The 25,000-nt window shown below is 41.3% G+C and overlaps 1 protein-coding gene across 5 annotated transcripts in view; it reads left to right on the top strand.

Annotated features, from left to right (window-relative positions):
- LOC110515566 (neuronal acetylcholine receptor subunit alpha-3) overlaps nt 1-19,602 on the top strand; it is a 38,976-nt gene extending 19,374 nt beyond the window's left edge. For 2 of the 5 annotated variants that reach the window (XM_036934013.1, XM_036934012.1), the window contains 8 exons: nt 722-766; nt 8,526-8,635; nt 11,841-12,048; nt 12,359-12,589; nt 13,902-14,128; nt 14,975-15,119; nt 15,879-16,145; nt 18,345-19,602. In XM_036934013.1, coding sequence (XP_036789908.1) covers nt 722-766; nt 8,526-8,635; nt 11,841-12,048; nt 12,359-12,589; nt 13,902-14,128; nt 14,975-15,119; nt 15,879-16,145; nt 18,345-18,470 — 1,359 coding nt within the window. In that variant the 3' untranslated portion in view covers nt 18,471-19,602. The remainder of the gene's footprint in view (nt 1-721; nt 767-8,525; nt 8,636-11,840; nt 12,049-12,358; nt 12,590-13,901; nt 14,129-14,974; nt 15,120-15,878; nt 16,146-18,344) is intronic. The other 3 variants (XM_036934014.1, XM_036934016.1, XM_036934015.1) reach the window with 3 other exon arrangements.
- Nucleotides 19,603-25,000: the final 5,398 nt, after the last annotated feature.

Genomic DNA, 25,000 nt, shown 5'->3' with positions numbered 1-25,000 from the left:
AATTCTACCCCAGTTACATTTGATGTCTACCCCAGTTACATTTCTAATTCTACCCCAGTTACAATTCTAATTCTTCTCCAGTTACATTTCTAATTCTACCCCAGTTACAATTATAATTCTACCCTAGTTACAATTATAATTCTACCCCAGTTACATTTGACGTCTACCCCAGTTACAATTCTAATTCTACCCCAGTTACAATTCTAATTCTACCCCAGTTACAATTCTAATTCTACCCTTATATAGGAAATATGTAGTTAAGTAGTGCACTATATAGGGAATAGGTAGTTAAGTAGTGCACTATATAGGGAATAGGTAGTTAAGTAGTGCACTATATAGGGAATAGGTAGTTAAGTAGTGCACGCTATGTAGGGAATAGGTAGTTAACTAGTGCATTATATAGGGAATAGGCAGTTAAGTAGTGCACTATATAGGGAATAGGTAGTTAAGTAGTGCACTATATAGGGAATAGGTAGTTAAGTAGTGCACTATATAGGGAATAGGTAGTTAAGTAGTGCACTATATAGGGAATAGGCAGTTAAGTTAAGTTAAGTTTTCAGTTGTTAGAGGTGACATTTAATAAGATTACTCCCGCTGTTTTGACTGGTTGTCTGACTGCGGTGGCTGTGTATGGCACGAATAGGATTAATACACACACAGTCATTACACAAACACACACACACTGCCGTAGGCTAACCTATGATCTGGTTCTTGTCTGTAGGATGAAGTGAATCAGATCATGGAGACAAATCTGTGGCTGAGACACGTAAGTACACACACACACACACACACACACACACACACATACACACACACACACACACACAGATACACACACACACACACACAACAATGATCTTATTGATGACTAATATGTTCCCTCAGAGGTCTACTAGGGGATGGGGTGAGGCAGGGATGGGGTGAGGCAGGGAGGGGAGGGAGCCGTCTGATTTTGTTCATGTCAAACATCAATATGAATGTAGGACCCTTGCTTCCACTGTGTGTGTACGTGCCTGCGTTCATGCGTGTGTGTGTGTGTGTGTGTGTGTGTGTGTGTGTGTTCCTTTGAGATTGTGTGTCCCTCTGTGTAGAGACATTCATCCAGTCCTTAATCAATATGCTTCACTGTGGCCATGCTACACTGAACAGAGCCTCTGGAGGATCTATGGCCCACTGTCATGAACTACTGACCTCTAGATAGCCAGGTGACTTCTCTGGAACTACATGAACTACTGACCTCTAGAGAGCTAGGTGACTTCTCTGGAACTACTGACCTCTAGATAGCTAGGCTATCTTCTCTGGAACTACTGACCTCTAGCTACCTAGGTGACTTCTCTGGAACTACTGACCTCTAGATAGCTAGGTGATCTTCTCTGGAACTACTGACCTCTAGATAGCTAGGTGACTTCTCTGGAACTACATGACCTACTGACCTCTAGAGAGCTGGGTGACTGAACTACTGACCTCTAGATAGCTAGGTGACTTCTCTGGAACTACTGACCTCTAGATAGCTAGGTGACTTCTCTGGAACTACTGACCTCTAGATAGCTAGGTGACTTCTCTGGAACTACATTAACTACTCACATCTAGATACCTTGGTGACTTCTCTGGAACTACATGAACTACTGACCTCTAGATTAGCTAGTTGACTTCTCTGGAACTACATGACCTACTGACCTCTATAGAGCTAGGTGACTTCTCTGGAACTACTGACCTCTAGATTAGCTAGTTGACTTCTCTGGAACTACATGACCTACTGACCTCTAGAGAGCTGGGTGACTTCTCTGGAACTACTGACCTCTAGATAGCTAGGTGACTTCTCTGGAACTAATGACCTCTAGATAGCTAGTTGACTTCTCTGGAACTACATGACCTACTGACCTCTATAGAGCTAGGTGACTTCTCTGGAACTACTGACCTCTAGATTAGCTAGTTGACTTCTCTGGAACTACATGACCTACTGACCTCTAGAGAGCTGGGTGACTTCTCTGGAACTACTGACCTCTAGATAGCTTGGTGACTTCTCTGGAACTACATGAACTACTGACCTCTAGAGGAGATAGTTGACTTCTCTGGAACTACATGACCTACTGACCTCTATAGAGCTAGGTGACTTCTCTGGAACTACTGAACTCTGGATAGCTAGGTGACTTCTCCGGAACTACTGACCTCTAGATAGCTAGGTTACTTCTCTGGAGCTACTGACCTCTAGAGAGCTAGGTGACTTCTCTGGAACTACTGACCTCTAGATAGCTGGTGACTTCTCTGGAACTACTGACCTCTAGATAGCTAGGTGACTTCTCTGGAACTACATGACCTACTGACCTCTAGAGAGCTTCTCTCCCTTCTCTAGCTCTTTCCATCTGTCTCTGGGTGATATACCCATCCTAACCTTGAGTATACCGGTACTGGCCGAAACACTAAAATATAAAGATCTCTCTCTCTCTCTCTCTCTCTCTCTCTCTCTCTCTCTCTCTCTCTCTCTCTCTCTCTCTCTCTCTCTCAATTCAATTCAATTCAATTCAAGGGCTTTATTGGCATGGGAAACATGTGTTAACATTGCCAAAGCAAGTGAGGTAGACAACATACAAAGTGAAAATATAAAGTGAAAAACAACAAAAATTAACAGTAAACATTACACATACAGAGGTTTCAAAACAGTAAAGACATTACAAATGTCATATTATATATATATATATACAGTGTTTTAACAATGTACAAATGGTTAAAGGACACAAGATAAAATAAATAAGCATAAAAATGGGTTGTATTTACAATGGTGTGTGTTCTTCACTGGTTGCCCTTTTCTCGTGGCAACAGGTCACAAATCTTGCTGCTGTGATGGCACACTGTGGAATTTCACCCAGTAGATATGGGAGTTTTTCAAATTTGGATTTGTTTTCGAATTCTTTGTGGATCTGTGTAATCTGAGGGAAATATGTCTCTCTAATATGGTCATACATTGGGCAGGAGGTTAGGAAGTGCAGCTCAGTTTCCACCTCATTTTGTGGGCAGTGAGCACATAGCCTGTCTTCTCTTGAGAGCCATGTCTGCCTACGGCGGCCTTTCTCAATAGCAAGGCTATGCTCACTGAGTCTGTACATAGTCAAAGCTTTCCTTAATTTTGGGTCAGTCACAGTGGTCAGGTATTCTGCCGCTGTGTACTCTCTGTTTAGGGCCAAATAGCATTCTAGCATTTGCTCTGTTTTTTTGTTAATTCTTTCCAATGTGTCAAGTAATTATCTCTTTGTTTTCTCATGATTTGGTTGGGTCTAATTGTGCTGTTGTCCTGGGGCTCTGTAGGGTGTGTTTGTGTTTGTGAACAGAGCCCCAGGACCAGCTTGCTTAGGGGACTCTTCTCCAGGTTCATCTCTCTGTAGGTGATGGCTTTGTTATGGAAGGTTTGTGAATCACTTCCTTTTAGGTGGTTGTAGAATTTAACGGCTCTTTTCTGGATTTTGATAATTAGTGGGTATCGGCCTAATTCTGCTCTGCATGCATTATTTGGTGTTCTACGTTGTACACGGAGGATATTTTTGCAGAATTCTGCGTGCAGAGTCTCAATTTGGTGTTTGTCCCATTTTGTGAAGTCTTGGTTGGTGAGCGGACCCCAGACCTCACAACCATAAAGGGCAATGGGCTCTATGACTGATTCAAGTATTTTTAGCCAAATCCTAATTGGTATGTTGAAATTTATGTTTCTTTTGATGGCATAGAATGCCCTTCTTGCCTTGTCTCTCAGATCGTTCACAGCTTTGTGGAAGTTACCTGTGGCGCTGATGTTTAGGCCAAGGTATGTATAGTTTTTTGTGTGCTCTAGGGCAACAGTGTCTAGATTGAATTTGTATTTGTGGTCCTGGTGACTGGACCTGTTTTGGAACACCATTATTTTGGTCTTACTGAGATTTACTGTCAGGGCCCAGGTCTGACAGAATCTGTGCATAAGATCTAGGTGCTGCTGTAGGCCCTCCTTGGTTGGTGACAGAAGCACCAGATCATCGGCAAACAGCAGACATTTGACTTCGGATTCTAGCAGGGGGAGGCCGGGTGCTGCAGACTTTTCTAGTGCCCGCGCCAATTCGTTGATATATATGTTGAAGAGGGTGGGGCTTAAGCTGCATCCCTGTCTAACCCCACGACCCTGTGTGAAGAAATGTGTGTGTTTTTTGCCAATTTTAACCGCACACTTGTTGTTTGTGTACATGGATTTTATAATGTTGTATGTTTTACCCCCAACACCACTTTCCATCAGTTTGTATAGCAGACCCTCATGCCAGATTGAGTCGAAGGCTTTTTTGAAATCAACAAAGCATGAGAAGACTTTGCCTTTGTTTTGGTTTGTTTGGTTGTCAATTAGGGTGTGCAGGGTGAATACATGGTCTGTTGTACGGTAATTTGGTAAAAAGCCAATTTGACATTTGCTCAGTACATTGTTTTCATTGAGGAAATGTACGAGTCTGCTGTTAATAATAATGCAGAGGATTTTCCCAAGGTTACTGTTGACACATATTCCACGGTAGTTATTGGGGTCAAATTTGTCTCCACTTTTGTGGATTGGGGTGATCAGTCCTTGGTTCCAAATATTGGGGAAGATGCCAGAGCTAAGTATGATGTTAAAGAGTTTTAGTATAGCCAATTGGAATTTGTTGTCTGTATATTTGATCATTTCATTGAGGATACCATCAACACCACAGGCCTTTTTGGGTTGGAGGGTTTTTATTTTGTCCTGTAACTCATTCAATGTAATTGGATAATCCAGTGGGTTCTGGTAGTCTTTAATAGATGATTCTAAGATCTGTATTTGATCATGTATATGTTTTTGCTCTTTATTCTTTGTTATAGAGCCAAAAAGATTGGAGAAGTGGTTTACCCATACATCTCCATTTTGGATAGATAATTCTTCTTGTTGTTGTTTGTTTAGTGTTTTCCAATTTTCCCAGAAGTGGTTAGAGTCTATGGATTCTTCAATTGCATTGAGCTGATTTCTGACATGCTGTTCCTTCTTTTTCCGTAGTGTATTTCTGTATTGTTTTAGTGATTCACCATAGTGAAGGCGTACACTCAGGTTTTCCGGGTCTCTATGTTTTTGGTTGGACAGGTTTCTCAATTTCTTTCTTAGATTTTTGCATTCTTCATCAAACCATTTGTCATTATTGTTAATTTTCTTCGGTTTTCTATTTGAGATTTTTAGATTTGATAGGGAAGCTGAGAGGTCAAATATACTGTTAAGATTTTCTACTGCCAAGTTTACACCTTCACTATTACAGCGGAACGTTTTACCCAGGAAATTGTCTAAAAGGGATTGAATTTGTTGTTGCCTAATTGTTTTTTGGTAGGTTTCCAAACTGCATTCCTTCCATCTATAGCATTTCTTAATGTTACTCAGTTCCTTTGGCTTTGATGCCTCATGATTGATTATTGCTCTGTTTAAGTAGACTGTGACTCTCTCTCTCTTTCTCTCTCTCTCTCTCTCTCTCTCTCTCTCTCTCTCTCTCTCTCTCTCTCTCTCTCTCTCTCTCTCTCTCTCTCTCTCTCTCTGATCAGTCAAGCATGCATGTTAGAGTTAACATGTTAAATCTCTTACAGAGAGTAACATACACTCCCAGTACTTCAGTACACACGTCAACACTTTAAACTGTGTATACCTGTCCAAAATGGCAAATTGTTGTTTTCAATTCGGGCATCATTTCAATATTTAACTCTCTGTCAGACATACACTGAGGGTACAACACATGACAAACTGACCAGGTGAATCCAGGTGAAAGCGATGATCCCTTATTGATGTCACTTGTTAAATCCACTTCAATCAGTGTAGATGAAGGGGAGGAGACGGGTTAAAGAAGGACTTTTAAGCCTTGAGACAATTGAGACATGTATTGTGTGTGTCATTCAGAGGGTAAATAGTCAAGACAACAGATTTAAGTGCCTTTTGAACAGGGTATGGTAGTAGGTGCCAGGTGCACCAGTTTGAGTGTGTCAAGAACTACAACTCTGCTGGGTTTTTCACACTCAACAATTTCCTGTGTGTATCAAGAATGGTCCACCACCCAAAGGACTGTGGGAAGCATTGGGGTCAACATGGGCCAGCATCACTGTGGAACGCTTTCAACATTTTGTAGAGTCCATGTCCTGACGAATTGAGGCTTTTCTGAGGGCAACTCATTATTAGGAAGGTGTTTTTAATACTTTGTACACAATTATTTACTCAGGACTCATTTGAAATAAATATGTAATGTAGAAATGTGAAATGACTTCTGTCTCTTTCATGATAATATTATGAGTTGAAAGAGAAAGGCAAACTAACATAGTGCCTAACAACTAAAGATTTTAAGAAACATTGATTCACACGTCATTTGTGGCTTATCTTTGCAATAGCAGCTGTGACTTTAGTAATTGAAGCTTAGAAGCTTGTTTAGTATTCAAAGAACCATCATATTAACACAATCCCTTTTCAGATCGTGACGTGACTAACAAATCTCAGCGCTCACATAGGAACCAAATGGGAAAGCTAGCCTAGCATGAAGCTACATGTCTGACAAATGTTAGCGCTCTCATAGGAACCAAATGGGAAAGCTGGCCTAGCATGAAGCTACATGGCTGACAAATGTTAGCGCTCTCATAGGAACCAAATGGGAAAGCTGGCCTAGCATGAAGCTACATGGCTGACAAATGTTAGCGCTCTCATAGGAACCAAATGGGAAAGCTAGCCTAGCATGAAGCTACATGGCTGACAAACTTTAACGCTCTCATAGGTAACAAATGGGAACGCAAACGTAGCATGAAACAGGAAATTAAATATGCCCCCCATTATTACAGCTGCTTACTTCCACATGTTAATCAGATAATCAATTGTGTGTGTGTGTTTGCTTGTGTGTGTGTGTGTGTGTGTGTGTGTGTGTGTGTGTGTGTGTGTGTGTGTGTGTTTGCGTGTGTGTTTGCTTGTGTGTGTGTGTGTGTGTTTGTGTGTGTGTGTGTGTTTGCTTGTGTGTGTGTGTGTGTGTTTGCGTGTTTGTGTGTGTGTGTGTTTGCTTGTGTGTGTGTGTGTGTGTGTGGGTATGTGTGTGTTACCAGGCAAGCTGCTTTGAAGAACATGTTTTACCGTAAGACTTGTAGTTATTTGATTGAAGAGACAATCAAAGGCATTCATGGTGATTGAAGAATATTCAGTAGGCTACACTTTATTTAAATTCTTAAAAGTCTAAGTCCAATCTAAGCTAACACATGGAATTGTTTTAAGACGGTCATACTACGGATCATTTCAGTTTTTGATTTGCAATTTTAGGACCTTTTTAGGTATATAAAATATATATTTGATAAAGTATTGAATTTGGCTGTTATTACTAAAGTCTATAGAAGCACGTTGAATAACACATTCAGAAATGTTTTTAAAAGACAGTCAACAAATATATCCTTATAGAAACAAGGTTTTGAAGTATCTTTCCTAAATCTAGGAGATATAAGAACGATCAGGAAATGTTTATATATATATATTATTTTGCACACATATTTAACCTTTTTTTGGGGGAACAGGTAACCTTCAGGAGAGTCCCGTGACATTAGACCAAAACGGAGGATATCATTGTGTTAATGAATCTATTTCCATAGAGACTTTCATAGAGACTCACAGTTTGTAGGTCAAACCGGTCGGAAGCTACAGACGTCTTCGTGAGAAGACTGATTTTTGTGATGTCTCATGGTCTGACAAACCGCTCTAGCTCTGCAGTGCAGCATCGGCGGATCCAATGCAAAAAGACGGATATCTCGAATATCTCTATCAGAAGGATATCTCTAATATCTCTATCAGAAGGATATCTCTAATATCTCTATCAGAAGGATATCTCGAATATCTCTATCAGAAGGATATCTCGAATATCTCTATCAGAAAGATATCTCTAATGTCTCTATCAGAAGGATATCTCTAATATCTCTATCAGAAGGATATCTCTAATATCTCTATCAGAAGGATATCTCTAATATATATATATCAGAAGGATATCTCTAATATCTCTATCAGAAGGACATCTCTAATATCTCTATCAGAAGGATATCTCTAATATCTCTATCAGAAGGATATCTCTAATATATACATATCAGAAGGATATCTCTAATATCTATATCAGAAGGATATCTCTAATATCTCTATCAGAAGGATATCTCTAATATCTCTATCAGAAGGATATCTCTAATATCTATATCAGAAGGATATCTCTAATATCTCTAATATCTCTATCAGAAGGATATCTCTAATATCTCTAATATCTCTATCAGAAGGATATCTCTAATATCTCTATCAGAAGGATATCTCTAATATATATATCAGAAGGATATCTTGAATATCTATATATCAGGACGATATCTCTAATGTATATAGCAGAATGTGTGTGTGTGTGTGTGTGTGTGTGTGTGTGTGTGTGTGCATACGCATTTGTATCTTGCTATCTTCCTTTCTTCTTAAGGTGACTCCCTAACACACACACACACACACACACACACATACACTCATTCATGCTGTGTTTGTGTTTCAGATCTGGAACGACTACAAACTAAGCTGGGCCCCAGTAGAGTTTGATGGGATTGAGTTCATCAGAGTTCCATCCAACAAGATCTGGAGACCTGACATAGTGCTTTATAACAAGTGAGTCCAGACATAGTGCTCTATAACAACCTGACATAGTGCTCTATAACAACCTGACATTGTACTCTATAACAACCTGACATAGTGCTCTATAACAACCTGACATTGTTCTCTATAACAACCTGACATAGTGCTCTATAACAATCTGACATTGTACTCTATAACAACCTGACATAGTGCTCTCTAACAACCTGGCATAGTGCTGTATAACAACCTGACATAGTGCTCTATAACAACCTGACATAGTACTCTATAACAACATGACATAGTGCTCTATAACAACCTGACATAGTGCTCTATAACAACCTGACAAAGTGCTCTCTAACAACCTGGCATAGTGCTGTATAACAAACTGACATAGTACTCTATAACAACATGACATAGTGCTCTATAACGACCTGACATTGTACTCGATAATAACCTAACATAGTACTCTATAACAACATGACATAGTGCTCTATAACAACCTGACATTGTACTCTCTAACAACCTGACATAGTGCTCTATAACAACATGACATAGTGCTCTCTAACAACCTGGCATAGTGCTGTATAACAACATGACATAGTGCTCTATAACAACATGACATAGTGCTCTATAACAACCTGACATAGTGCTCTATAACAACCTGACATTGTACTCTATAACAACCTGACATAGTGCTCTATAACAACCTGACATAGTGCTCTCTAACAACCTGGCATAGTGCTCTCTAACAACCTGACATAGTGCTCTATAACAACATGACATAGTGCTCTATAACAACCTGACATAGTGCTCTATAACAACCTGACATAGTGCTCTATAACAACCTGACATAGTACTCTATAACAAGATTACATAGTACTCTATAACAACATGACATAGTGCTCTATAACAACATGACATAGTGCTGTATAACAACCTGACATAGTACTCTATAACAACATGACATAGTGCTCTATAACAACCTGACATGGTACTCTATAACAACCTGACATAGTGCTCTAGAACAACCTGACATAATACTCTATAACAACCTGACATAGTGCTCTATAACAACCTGACATAGTACTCTATAACAACCTGATATAGTGCTCTATAACAACCTGATATAGTGCTCTTTAACAACCTGGCATAGTGCTGTATAACAACCTGACATAGTGCTCTATAACAACCTGGCATAGTGCTGTATAACAACCTGACATAGTACTCTATAACAACATGACATAGTGCTGTATAACAACCTGACATAGTGCTGTATAACAACCTGACAGTGCTTTATAACAACATGACATTGTACTCTATAACAACCTGACATAGTGCTGTATAACAACCTGACATAGTGCTGTATAACAACCTGAGATAGTACTCTATAACAACATGACATAGTGCTGTATAACAACATGACATATTGCTGTATAACAAGTGAGTCGTGACTTAGTGTTTTATAACAAGTGATTTTGCCATGTCACTTAGCAGATATTTTTTTCTGTGAGAGCAGTCATTTTTAGTATGTGATCAATGTGGATATTGAACCGACAAACTTGGTGTTGCTCTTATCAACTGAGACACACAGGACCAAGTACTAAAGTAGGTGCTGAACTGAACTGTTTGTGAAGAAAGATTTTAAAGACGTTTATACAAACTATTTCCATTTTCTATGGATTTAATTTTCGATTAATTTCATATCCATATTATTTTACTTTGCTTTTATTCCAATATACAATGCAAAACAATAACATTAAAATGCCCTTATCACAAAGGAAAGCTCTTCTCATAGTGTAAAAACAATATCCTCCTCACTTCCCTTGTTTCTTTCTTTCTGATCCTCTCACCTTCCCCAGTCTCTATGGGGGTGCCACAGGGTTCAATTCTCGGGCCGACTCTTTTCTCTGTATATATCAATGATGTTGCTCTTGCTGCGGGCGATTCCCTGATCCACCTCTTTCGCAGACGACACCACTCTGTATACCTCTGGCCCTTCCTTGGACACTGTGCTATCTAACCTCCAAACGAGCTTCAATGCCATACAACACTCCTTCAGTGGCCTCCAACTGCTCTTAAACCTTAGTAAAACCAAATGCATGCTTTTCAACCGTTCACTGCCCCGACCCGCATGCCCGACTAGCATCACCGCCCAGGATAGTTCCGACCTAGAATATGTGGACATCTATAAGTACCTAGGTGTCTGGCTAGACTGTAAACTCTCCTTCCAGACTCATATCAAACATCTACAATCTAAAATCAAATCTAGAGTCGGCTTTCTATTTTGCAACAAAGCCTCCTTCACTCACGCTGCCAAACTTACTATAGTAAAACTGACTATCCTACCGATCCTCGACTTCGGCGATGTCATCTACAAAATAGCTTCCAATACTCTACTCAGCAAACTGGATGCAGTTTATCACAGTGCCATCCGTTTTGTTACTAAAGCACCTTATACCACCCACCACTGCGACCTGTATGCTCTAGTCGGCTGGCCCTCGCTACATATTCGTCGCCAGACCCACTGGCTCCAGGTCATCTACAAGTCTATGCTAGGTAAAGCTCCGCCTTATCTCAGTTCACTGGTCAAGATGGCAACACCCACCCGTAGCACGCGCTCCAGCAGGTGTATCTCACTGATCCTCCCTAAAGCCAACACCTCATTTGGCCGCCTTTTCTTCCAGTTCTCTGCTGCCTTTGACTGGAACGAATTGCAAAAATCGCTGAAGTTGGAGACTTTTATCTCCCTCACCAACTTTAAACATCTGCTATCTGAGCAACTAACAGATCGCTGCAGCTGTAAATAGTCTATCGGTAAATAGCCCACCCAATTTGACCAACCTCATCCCCATACTGTTTTTATTTCTTTACTTTTTTTTTCTGCTCTTTTTCACACCAGTATCTCTACCTGCACATGACCATCTGATAATTTATCACTCCAGTGTTAATCTGCTAAATTGTAATTATTCTCCTACCTCCTCATGCCTTTTGCACACAATGTATATAGACTCTTTCTTTTTTTTCTACTGTGTTATTGACTTGTTTATTGTTTACTCCATGTGTAACTCTGTGTTGTTGTCTGTTCACACTAATATGCTTTATCTTGGCCAGGTTGCAGTTGTAAATGAGAACTTGTTCTCAACTAGCCTACCTGGTTAAATAAAGGTTAAATAAAAAATAAAAAAATCTCCCTCTTCCTCTCTCTCCAACACAACTCTTTCCTCTCTCTCCACTTCAGTGCTGTGGGAGACTTCCTGGTTGAAGATAAGACCAAAGCTCTGTTGAAGTTTGACGGTACAGTCACCTGGGTTCCCCCTGCAATCTTTAAGTCCTCCTGCCCCATGGACATCACCTACTTCCCCTTTGACTACCAGAACTGCTCCATGAAGTTTGGCTCCTGGACCTACGACAAGGCCAAGATCGACCTGGTGCTCATTGGGTCAAAGGTTAGAAGAATATTTGCACATCCCATTTTCTGATACACCATTTTGTGGTATAGAGCTATAAAGGAATTATGGGTAGTGTTCAAATCTTTTTTTTTTTTTTTACCCCTTTTGCTCCCTAATTTTGTGGTATCCTATTGGCAGTTACAGTATTGTCCAGTGTTGAATTCTTGACTATTGTAAGTCTTTTAATCTAAATCTCAGTCACTGAATCCGTTCTCTAGAATTGTGTAATCCAACCAAGATGAATGCAGGTTTATGAAATAACTACTCAGATTCAAGCCCTCAATAAACCCGATGTCACCTACCTCAGGTCAACCTCAAAGACTTCTGGGAGAGCGGCGAGTGGGAGATCATCGATGCTCCGGGCTACAAGCACGACATCAAGTACAACTGTTGCGAGGAGATCTACCCAGACATCACCTACTCCTTCTACATCAGACGCCTGCCTCTCTTCTACACCATCAACCTCATCATCCCCTGTCTCCTCATCTCTTTTTTAACAGTCCTGGTCTTCTACCTGCCCTCCGACTGCGGAGAGAAGGTACGGTGCCTGCAGGAAGTGTCCACACCCCTTGGACTTTACCACATCTTGTTGTGTCGACTGTGTTGAACATCTTTGTGGTCATGTATGTTGTCATGTTGTTGTGTTACAATCTATTTTCCATTATCTCCAGCAACAAACCAGCATCTACAGTATATAGTATGTGAAAACGGACATTTTATATTTTATACATTCTGCAGTCAATGAAATTAAACAAATGACAAATTATGAATTGCTACAAATTATAAAATGAAGATCTTGTAGAAATTGTCCTTAAAAAAATTACACATTTTGTACTTATTTTTAATTAATCATTAACATTTGTTGAATTCTCTTTTGACTTTGACAATAAAAAATAACTTCCTGTCAAAGTCAGTGACAAGGAGATCTCAATGAAATGCGTTTTGAATTCCAGGTTGAAACACAACAAAATGTGGAAAAAGTCCAAGGGGGATGAATACTTCCTATAGGCACTGTAATAATGCTAAAGCATGTTGCTATAGTAATGAAGTAGGGTCCGCCCACTCAAATCCACCAACACAGGGTCATGTGTCGGAGAAACTGAGTGTGCAGACCCTACTTCACATGACCTACTGTAAGTTGCTATCGATAAAAGTGTCTGCTACATGAGATATGTTATATGTTACATTATTATATGAAACTACTCGTTTTATTATAATATATTCAATCAATAAGGCACGAGGGGGTGTGGTATATGGCCAATATACCACGGCTAAGGGCCGTGCTATATTGACCGTATACCACAAACCCCCGAGGTGCCTTATTGCTATTATGAACTGGTTATCAACGTAATTAGAGCAGTAAACATAAATGTTCTGTCATACCCGTGGTATACGGTGTGATATATATACCACGGCTGTCAGCCAATCAGAATTGAGGGCTTGAACCACCCAGTTTATAATTATTATTATAATTATATTATTCATATTTTTTAATCTGCCTAGCACCCAGTAAATAAGGGATGAGTTCTGTAATCGGGCTCTGCAGTCAATTTGTTGTGTGTTCAGAATGAGCCACCATGTGACATGTTGGACAATATTAGCTACAGTGGGAATGGTGTGAATTCTCAGACTAAATCAACCAACGTTGGTTCTGGGTGATGATGGTGTTGGTGGAATTGTGTGTGTAGTGTACATGCAACGGAATGAAATAATAATTGCTTCCTCCTAGGTCAATAAACAACACATGCTGGGCCTTTTACAGCGTTCATCTCTATCTCTCTCTTTCTCTCTCTCTCTCTCTCTCTTTCTCTATCTCTCTCTCTCTCTCTTCCCTCTCACCCACCCAACAGGTGACCCTCTGTATCTCTGTCCTCCTCTCCCTCACTGTGTTCCTTCTGGTGATCACTGAGACCATCCCGTCCACCTCCCTGGTCATCCCCCTCATCGGGGAGTACCTCCTCTTCACTATGATCTTCGTCACCCTCTCCATCGTCATCACCGTGTTCGTCTTGAACGTCCACTATCGTACGCCAATGACCCACACCATGCCGGGCTGGGTCAGGTCCGTCTTCCTCAGGTAAGAGAGAGAATTAGCTCAACTCGTAGCTCAACTCTTAGACCAACGCGTAGATCAACTGTTAGCTCAACTCTTAGACCAACTCTCAGCTCAACTCTTAGATCAACTCTCATCCCAACTCTCAGCCCAACTCTCAGCCCAAGTCTTAGCCCAACTCTTAGACCAACTCAATATTAGGAAGGTGTTCTTAGTGTTTTGTATCAGTGTAGATTCTAATTTATTTTGTTTTCTGTGTTTGTTGTTCTTCAGTGTACTACCTATACAGTACAATATTATACAATACAATACCTACACAATACAGTACTATACAATAAATACAATACAATACCAATACTATTTAATGCATTACTATAGAATACAATGCCTATACAATACAATTCTATAGAATACAATACCAATACCAATACTAGTACCAATATAATATAATACAATGCAATACTATACACTACTACTATGCAATGCAATACAATACAATGTAATACTATACAATGAAATACAATACTATACAATACAATACAATACAATACATGCCTATACACTACTATACAATACGATACTATACAATACTATAGAAAAAATACAATACTATACAATGCACTACTATATTATACACTACTATACAATACTATACAATACCATAGAAAACAATACAATACTATACAATACTATAATATACATATAATCATTATATTTACAATACACTGAAGTACTGTTAATTTTTCTGTGTCCATCAGGGTGCTACCCAGAGTCATGCTGATGACAGTATTGTTAATTGTTCTGTGTCCATCAGGGTGCTACCCAGAGTCATGCTGATGACAGTACTGTTAATTGTTCTGTGTCCATCAGGGTGCTACCCAGAGTCATGCTGATGAGACGGCCCATAGACCAGGACGGCAAGGCCCTCTGTTCAGACAGTGGGGAGGACAGAGGAGCAGGAGGAGGAGGAGGAGGAGGAGGGAAAGGAGGAAAGAAGAGGAAGAATAGTCTGACGGTGGGTTGGTTGGTTGGTTGGTGGGTGGGCAGGCGGGCGGTTGGTTTGGTGTTGGGAGGGAGGGAGGGATTGACGAATTGATCAATAGATAATTGAATGGTTTAATTCCTTCAAGTATCAATGTTCCCATAATGGTAGAGGTTAACATGTGGGGGAGATTAATATACTGAGTAAATCTTTAGCCTCTGGATTAGGGTTGCAAAAATCTGGTGACTTTCCTGGAGTCAGGATCAAATAAGCAGGACATGCAGGAATCCTTCAACTGGGATTTCTAGAAACCTTATGAATTATATTATATTCTACTCTATTCTATTCTACTCTATTCTATTCTACTCTATTATATTCTATTATATTCTACTCTATTCTATTCTACTCTATTCTATTCTATTCTACTCTATTATATTCTATTATATTCTACTCTATTCTATTCTATTCTACTCCGTTCTATTCTATTCTATTCTACTCTATTCTATTCTACTCTATTCTATTCTATTCTACTCTATTATATTCTATTATATTCTACTCTATTCTATTCTATTCTACTCTGTTCTATTCTATTCTATTCTATTCTATTCTATTCTACTCTATTCTATTCTATTCTATTCTACTCTATTATATTCTATTATATTCTACTCTATTCTATTCTATTCTACTCTGTTCTATTCTATTATATTCTACTCTATTCTATTCTACTCTATTCTTTTCCATTCCATTGCATTCTATTCTATTCCATTGCATTCCATTCTCTTCAATTCCCAGCAGGGAGGGAACTGCCTGGAGTTCGGAGACAACAAACTGACTGAGGGAGGATGTGGAGAAAGAGGGGGAAAGAAGTGCCCTTGCCCCTGCCAACATGGGAAGGAGACCCTAGAGACAACAGATCCGGGGAAACTGAGCCGCCAGCTGAGTCCTCAGAGCATCAACACGGTGGTGGCCTTCTCCGTCCTGTCCCCGGAGATTAAACAGGCCATCGAGAGCGTCAAGTACATCGCCGAGAACATGAGGAGCCGCAACAAGGCCAAAGAGGTGAGTGGCAAGCTAGTGTTAGCCTGCAATGGAGAAATACATTAGGTTTAGCTTAATTAACACCAACTAGCTTTACCTTCAACAAGGCCAAAGAGGTGAGTGGCAAGCTAGTGTTAGCCTGCAATGGAGAAATACAGTAGGTTTAACTTTGGGTAAACACCAACTAACTTTAGCTTTATCAGGCCAAAGAGGTGAGCGACATTTTGTCTGTCATTGAGCACATGCGTTAATTCAGAGAACTCTTACAATACAGCTAAAAACCAAGGCCAAATAGGTTGTAGGGTGGACTAGAATTGGTGTATATGTTAGCTTTGTTAGCGCACAATGGGGAAATAGGTTCAGCTTTGACTAAAATCAAATCGCTTTAGCTTAAAAAATGCCAAAGAGGTGAGTGTGTGGGCTAGCATTAGCTGCTACTATTAGCTTTATTAGCGTACAATGGAGAAATAGGTTTAACTTTGGCTAACAACAAATATCTTCCACTAACGACAAGGTCAACGATGTGACTGGGTGGGGGCAAGCATTAGCGTACAGTATATGTTCGCTTCGTTAGCGCACAATATAGAAATAGATTTCATTTAGGCAAACAACAAATAGCTTTAGCTTCGGCTAACAATAAAAAGCTTTAGCTTTAACCAAGGCCAAGAAGGTTTGTACAGTTAGCCCATACAAAGCTCTGTTAGCGTACATTGAAGGAATAGTTTTCTCTCGCACTGGGTCTTCAAAACAAAGATCATGTTCGCTACTCTGCTTTTCGGGATGCTCACCCATTGTTTGTTGATACTCAAATTCAAATTCAACTTTATTTTATATAGCCCTTCGTACATCAGCTGATGTCTCAAAGTGCTGTACAGAAACCCAGCCTTAAACCCCAAACAGCAAGCAATGCAGGTGTAGAAGCACGGTGGCTAGGAAAAACTCCCTAGAAAGGCCAAAACCTAGGAAGAAACCTAGAGAGGAACCAGGCTATGTGGGGTGGCCAGTCCTCTTCTGGCTGTGCCGGGTGGAGATTATAACAGAACATGGCCAAGATGTTCAAATATTCATCAATGACCAGCATGGTCAAATAATAATAATCACAGGCAGAACAGTTGAAACTGGAGCAGCAGCACGGCCAGGTGGACTGGGGACAGCAAGGAGTCATCATGTCAGGTAGTCCCGAGGCATGGTCCTAGGGCTCAGGTCCTCCGAGAGAGAGAAAGAAAGAGAGAATTAGAGAGGGCATACTTAAATTCACACAGGACACCGGATAGGATTTGGAGAAGTACTCCAGATATAACAAACTGACCCTAGCCCCCCGACACATAAACTACTGCAGCATAAATACTGGAGGCTGAGACAGGCTGAGATACTCCCTTGTTTATAATATCAACCAAGTGGAGCATTGTTGGATGGAACACTGTTTCATATCTCTAATGAGTTTAAAAAGTTCTCTCTCTGGACAATACAAGAGAAAATAGTTACAAGACTTTAGTGAAAAATCCCGTGTTCTTTGTGTTGTCTTCTGAGGTTGAACTCTCCCCTTGGGGGGAAAGCTGTCTTTGATATGTAAAGTACTTCTCTTCTCAATCAGCTTTGTCAGGCTGCCTGTCTGTGTGTGTGTGTGTGTGTGTGTGTGTGTGTGTGTGTGTGTGTGTGTGTGTGTGTGTGTGTGTGTGTGTGTGTGTGTGTGTGTGTGTGTGTGTGTGTGTGTGTGTGTGTGTGTGTGTGTGTGTGTGTGTGTGTGTGTGTGTGTTTGATTCTGACACTGATGAATACCATTAACATACTAATGTTCTATCTGTCAGTTATAGTAGGGGGATGCTTCCACAAGTAGTCAACTCAGTTTTACCTTTCTTTCTTTCTTCTCATCCTCACTTTTTACCCAACCCTCCTCCTTCCTTCATGGTCCAAAATCATGTCCTTTTCTCCTTTTCATCGCTGCCTCTCCATCCATCCCTCTCTCTCTCTCCCTCTCTCCCTCCCTTCATCCATCCATCTCTCTCTCCCTCTCTCCCTCTCTCCCTCCCTTCATCCCTCCATCCATCTATCTCTCTCTTCCTCTCTCCCTCCCTTCATCCCTCCATCCATCCCCCTCTCTCTCCCTCCCTCCATCCCTTCATCCATCCCTCTCTCTCTCCCTCTCTCCCTCCCTTCATCCCTCCATCCATCCCTCTCTCTCTCGCTCCCTTCATCCCTACATCCATCCCTCTCTCTCAGGTGGAGGATGATTGGAAGTACGTTGCCATGGTGATAGACAGAATCTTCCTGTGGGTGTTTGTGACAGTGTGCATCCTCGGAACCCTCGGCCTCTTCCTGCAGCCTGTCATTGGCTTCCTGTCATAACCCAGAACCAATAAGGGTCACTGACACCACCGGCTGCCTCCACGTGTCGACCAGTCACCAATCAGTGTTGTCAGTCCATCGCCCCCAAATGGACTTGTTGGCTTTGTGTTGAAAATTCTAAATAAATAAATGACACAATCATACGGTATATATTGTAGACAGCAAGAACCAATCAACAGTCACCAATCGGAGTCGCCGGGTATGAGTTAGAACCAAGAACCAATCAGAGTCGCTGGATGTGAGTCATAACCAATTACCAATCACATAAATCAGGTTTCTGTCGTGAACCAATCTCGGTTATTGTGCTATTGTGTCTCAACCAATCAGATTGACATGACACAGTGCATTCTTGTAAAAAAAACTACAACCAACCAATCAGAAATCCCGTTCTTGCCGGTCAGGCGATTAGAATCCATCCATGTGATTTAGAACACGACAATGACGCTGTTCTTATCAATGTTCTAGAAGGTATAATTGGCAAGGCCTCTGTAAATACCTGCCGGATTAAATTAGCCTGAACGGTTTCCATCCAGAAATAGCAGCTTCCTCTTCTATACAGATATTAATTCATCTAAGGGATTTCTATCATCCGATTCCATGACTATTAATTTGTGTTTTTTATTCATTCTTTTTAATTACATTTCTGGATACAACGATCTCCTGAAATACAATACGTAGATCATGCATGATGAATTTAGAATGGCTGCTTCCCAATTGGCACCCTATACCTTACATAGTGCATTGCTTTTGACAGAGCCCTGTGGGCAGCACTATGGGCCCTGGTCACAAATAGTGCACTATATAGGGAATAGGGTGCCAATGGGTGACCAGGGTCTCCGCATCTATATATAATTACTATAAGACAATTCTATAATAATTATAATTATATTACTATACAGTACTGTCAGATTTTAGGATAACAGTTTTTTTGGTATGGTTATTGTCATTAATCCAACACATTAAGGCTTTTCGTTGTTTGTTTAATTAGCAATGCACACCTCGCACTCAAGTGACTGTCACTTTGGTACCGATGTCTCCTGCTTTCTGTATAGTATGGATGCACTACTTTATGGATTTGGAATAAATGCAATATTTCTCCCAAAATATGAAAAGCATCTCACTGATCTGTACTGTTTATAGACTGTTGCAGCATGGTGTCTGTTTATAGACTGTAGCAGTATGATGTCTGTTTACATACTGTAGCTATACTGTAGAAGTATGGTGTCTGTTTATAGACTGTAGTAGTATGGTGTCTGTTTATAGACTGTAGCAGTATGGTGTCTGTTTACATACTGTAGCTATACTGTAGAAGTATGGTGTCTGTTTATAGACTGTAGCAGTATGGTGTCTGTTTACATACTGTAGCTATACTGTAGAAGTATGGTGTCTGTTTATAGACTGTAGCAGTATGGTGTCTGTTTACATACTGTAGCTATACTGTAGAAGTATGGTGTCTGTTTATAGACTGTAGCAGTATGGTGTCTGTTTATAGACTGTAGCTATACTGTAGAAGTATGGTGTCTGTTTATAGACTGTAGCAGTATGGTGTCTGTTTACATACTGTAGCTATACTGTAGCAGTATGGTGTCTGTTTACATACTGTAGCAGTATGGTGTCTGTTTACATACTGTAGCTATACTGTAGCAGTATGGTGTCTGTTTACATACTGTAGCTAGACTGTAGAAGTATGGTGTCTGTTTATAGACTGTAGTAGTATGGTGTCTGTTTATAGACTGTAGCAGTATGGTGTCTGTTTACATACTGTAGCTATACTGTAGAAGTATGGTGTCTGTTTATAGACTGTAGCAGTATGGTGTCTGTTTATAGACTGTAGCTAAACTGTAGCAGTATGGTGTCTGTTTATAGACTGTAGCTAGACTGTAGCAGTATGGTGTCTGTTAATAGACTGTAGCTAGACTGTAGCAGTATGGTGTCTGTTTATAGACTGTAGCTAGACTGTAGCAGTATGGTGTCTGTTAATAGACTGTAGCAGTATGGTGTCTGTTCATTGACTGTAGCAGTATGGTGTCTGGTAATAGACTGTAGCAGTATGGTGTCTGTTTATAGACTGTAGCAGTATGGAGTTCCTGTGTAGGTAGAGGTTCTGAGATGTCTCTTACAGAACCCACACCAGTGATCCTAGGCCACATAATGGAAACAGAACCCACACCAGTGATCCATGGCATTGGCCAACCACATACTACACCAGACCCTTAAGGGGTAGCTGGCATTGGCCAACCACATACTACACCAGACCCTTAAGGGGTAGTTGGCTTTGGCCAACCACGTACTACACCAGACCCTTAAGGGGTAGTTGGCATTGGCCAACCACGTACTACACCAAACCCTTAAGGGGCAGTTAGCACCAACACACTCCTACACACACAAATAATAAATTAATAATCTTCTTTTGATTGCGCATCCATCTTCAAGAAAATCAATCTCTAAATCAATCCCTACCCCTGACCCCTGACCCCTACACTCTCTTTGATAGCCTCTCACTGTTGATCTGCATTGATTTTAAGCCAATATGGCGTCTTTGGCAGAGGTCCTCACATTCATTCATAGCCTGGTTCCATATCTGTTTGTGTGATGTTGAACCAGGCTACGAACGCATTGCTTACACTCGTTTCTTTCAGATCAAGCTCTATGCATCCACTATGCACATGTCAGGGGGTCAAAGGGTCACGGTTGATTTGAGATCCGTGCCTCGTGGGGACGGCTGCTGAGATACTCTGTGGACCAGTCCCCTATTTCATCCCTTTTCTTCCTCTCCACCTTTCCCTCTTCCTTCCTTCCCTCCGTTGGAGCTGTCAGAGCTCATCACTCCGTCCTCCTCGTGTCCCTGTATGGTGAAGGCCTATCGGGTACATGGAAGTACACACAAACACACACACCGTGAGACCCAGAAGATCACAGTCAGTTTGACTCACTTGGTAATGTAATCTTCTCGGCCAGCTCATTGTGCCATGGAGGTTTTAGCCCAGAGGACAGAGACACTGGGGAGGACAGGGGTGTCTGTGTGTGTGTCTGTGTGTGTGTGTGTGTGTGTGTGTAGCATAGTGCCACATGGACACAGTTAATAAGGGCTGAATAAAAGGCAAGTGGAGGCGATGGGCCTGACTGGGTGAACAGAACTGTTACGGTCACGGTCGGCTGAACGGACACACACACACACACACACACACACACACACTGTTATAGAACTAGTCTTTGGTTTAAGGGCTTCGGAAGTCTCAATGGAGTTATTTCTGCTATGGACATAGGGGTAGAGAGGGGTAGAGAGAGAGAGAGGGGTAGAGAGAGAGATAGGGGTAGAGAGAGAGAGAGAGAGAGGTAGAGAGAGTTGTAGAGAGTTGTAGAGAGAGAGGTAGAGACAGAGGTAGAGACAGAGAGGTAGAGAGAGGTAGAGAGAGAGGTAGAGAGAGAGAGGTAGAGAGAGGTAGAGAGAGGTAGAGAGAGAGGTAGAGAGTTGTAGAGAGTTGTAGAGACAGAGAGGTAGAGACAGAGAGGTAGAGAGAGAGGTAGAGAGAGGTAGAGAGAGTTGTAGAGAGAGAGGTAGAGAGAGAGGTAGAGAGAGAGAGAGAGAGGTAGAGAGAGAGAGCACCTTGGTTAGGTAGTGCAGTATATATGTGGCCCAAGTGGGTATGCTATACAGCAGGTGGGGAGAGACAGAGAGGGTGGAGGAGGAGGAGGCTTGGCTTGACGCGCTGGCCATCTTGTTGTTAAAACATGAATAATCAGGCCCACAGAAGTAAACCTACGGAGGAGCGGCTTCTATGAAGGAACTGTGAATGTCTTTGTACTTCAGAGAGTTGGCTTAACGTTGGACCAGAGCCAGCTAACTAACAAGTTTGTGTGTGCAGAGTGGCACCAAAATTAAAACACGTCTTATCTTTTTGTAGTTAATGAATGCAATGTGAAACGTGATAACTATAGTACCCTTAACATTGAAAAAGTTAATACATTCTTCTCTAATTTAACATCGCTCTCCCTAATTTCTGAATCACACATGTAACATCAGTAGGCTACAGGAGACTATGCTTCAGAGAGGGGAGGGGCTACAGTAGACTATGCTTCGGGGGGGAGGGGCTACTATGCTACAGGACAACAACAAATTCACAGAACGTAAAGGACATTGGAGAAGGAAAGGGAGGGGGTAGAAATTATATTAGAGAAGGAAAGGGAGAGGGTAATAGAAAGGGTATAGAAGGAAAGGGAGGAGGTAGTAGAAAGGGTATATAGAAGGAAAGGGAGGAGGTAGTAGAAAGGGAATATAGAAGGAAAGGGAGGAGGTAGAAAGGGTATAGAAGGAAAGGGAGGAGATAGTAGAAAGGGTATATAGAAGGAAAGGGAGGAGGTAGTAGAAAGGGTATAGAAGGAAAGGGAGGAGGAAGTAGAAAGGGTATATAGAAGGAAAGGGAGGAGGAAGTAGAAAGGGTATATAGAAGGAAAGGGAGAGGGTAATAGAAAGGGTATAGAAGGAAAGGGAGGAGGTAGTAGAAAGGGTATAGAAGGAAAGGGAGGAGGTAGTAGAAAGGGTATAGAAGGAAAGGGAGGAGGTAGTAGAAAGGGTATATAGAAGGAAAGGGAGGAGGTAGTAGAAAGGGTATAGAAGGAAAGGGAGGAGGTAGTAGAAAGGGTATATAGAAGGAAAGGGAGGAGGTAGTAGAAAGGGTATAGAAGGAAAGGGAGGAGGAAGTAGAAAGGGTATATAGAAGGAAAGGGAGGAGGAAGTAGAAAGGGTATATAGAAGGAAAGGGAGAGGGTAATAGAAAGGGTATAGAAGGAAAGGGAGGAGGTAGTAGAAAGGGTATAGAAGGAAAGGGAGGAGGTAGTAGAAAGGGTATAGAAGGAAAGGGAGGAGGTAGTAGAAAGGGTATATAGAAGGAAAGGGAGGAGGTAGTAGAAAGGGTATAGAAGGAAAGGGAGGAGGTAGTAGAAAGGGTATAGAAGGAAAGGGAGGAGGTAGTAGAAAGGGTATATAGAAGGAAAGGGAGGAGGTAGTAGAAAGGGTATAGAAGGAAAGGGAGGAGATAGTAGAAAGGGTATATAGAAGGAAAGGGAGGAGGTAGTAGAAAGGGTATATAGAAGGAAAGGGAGGAGGTAGTAGAAAGGGTATAGAAGGAAAGGGAGGAGATAGTAGAAAGGGTATATAGAATGAAAGGGAGGAGGTAGTAGAAAGGGTATATAGAAGGAAAGGGAGAGGGTAATAGAAAGGGTATAGAAGGAAAGGGAGGAGGTAGTAGAAAGGGTATAGAAGGAAAGGGAGGAGGTAGTAGAAAGGGTATATAGAAGGAAAGGGAGGAGGTAGTAGAAAGGGTATAGAAGGAAAGGGAGGAGGTAGTAGAAAGGGTATAGAAGGAAAGGGAGGAGGTAGTAGAAAGGGTATATAGAAGGAAAGGGAGGAGGTAGTAGAAAGGGTATAGAAGGAAAGGGAGGAGATAGTAGAAAGGGTATATAGAAGGAAAGGGAGGAGGTAGTAGAAAGGGTATAGAAGGAAAGGGGGGAGATAGTAGAAAGGGTATATTGAAGGAAAGGGAGGAGGTAGTAGAAAGGGTATATAGAAGGAAAGGGAGAGGGTAATAGAAAGGGTATATAGAAGGAAAGGGAGGAGGTAGTAGAAAGAGTATAGAAGGAAAGGGAGGAGGTAGTAGAAAGGGTATATAGAAGGAAAGGGAGGAGGAAGTAGAAAGGGTATAGAAGGAAAGGGAGGAGGTAGTAGAAAGAGTATAGAAGGAAAGGGAGGAGGTAGTAGAAAGGGTATATAGAAGGAAAGGGAGGAGGTAGTAGAAAGAGTATAGAAGGAAAGGGAGGAGGTAGTAGAAAGGGTATAGAAGGAAAGGGAGGAGGTAGTAGAAAGAGTATAGAAGGAAAGGGAGGAGGTAGTAGAAAGGGTATATAGAAGGAAAGGGAGGAGGAAGTAGAAAGGGTATATAGAAGGAAAGGGAGGAGGTAGTAGAAAGGGTATATAGAAGGAAAGGGAGGAGGAAGTAGAAAGGGTATATAGAAGGAAAGGGAGAGGGTAATAGAAAGGGTATAGAAGGAAAGGGAGGAGGTAGTAGAAAGGGTATAGAAGGAAAGGGAGAGGGTAGTAGAAAGGGTATAGAAGGAAAGGGAGGAGGTAGTAGAAAGGGTATAGAAGGAAAGGGAGGAGGTAGTAGAAAGGGTATAGAAGGAAAGGGAGGAGGTAGTAGAAAGGGTATAGAAGGAAAGGGAGGAGATAGTAGATAGGGTATAGAAGGAAAGGGAGGAGGTAGTAGAAAGGGTATAGAAGGAAAGGGAGGAGATAGTAGATAGGGTATAGAAGGAAAGGGAGGAGGTAGTAGAAAGGGTATAGAAGGAAAGGGAGGAGGTAGTAGATAGGGTATATAGAAGGAAAGGGAGGAGATAGTAGATAGGGTATAGAAGGAAAGGGAGGAGATAGTAGATAGGGTATATAGAAGGAAAGGGAGGAGGTAGTAGAAAGGGTATATAGAAGGAAAGGGAGGAGGTAGTAGAAAGGGTATAGAAGGAAAGGGCGTACAATA

Source organism: Oncorhynchus mykiss, chromosome 10 (genome assembly GCF_013265735.2).
Source record: "Oncorhynchus mykiss isolate Arlee chromosome 10, USDA_OmykA_1.1, whole genome shotgun sequence".
Classification (NCBI taxonomy): domain Eukaryota; kingdom Metazoa; phylum Chordata; class Actinopteri; order Salmoniformes; family Salmonidae; genus Oncorhynchus; species Oncorhynchus mykiss.
This window is presented reverse-complemented; position numbering and strand designations above follow the sequence as displayed.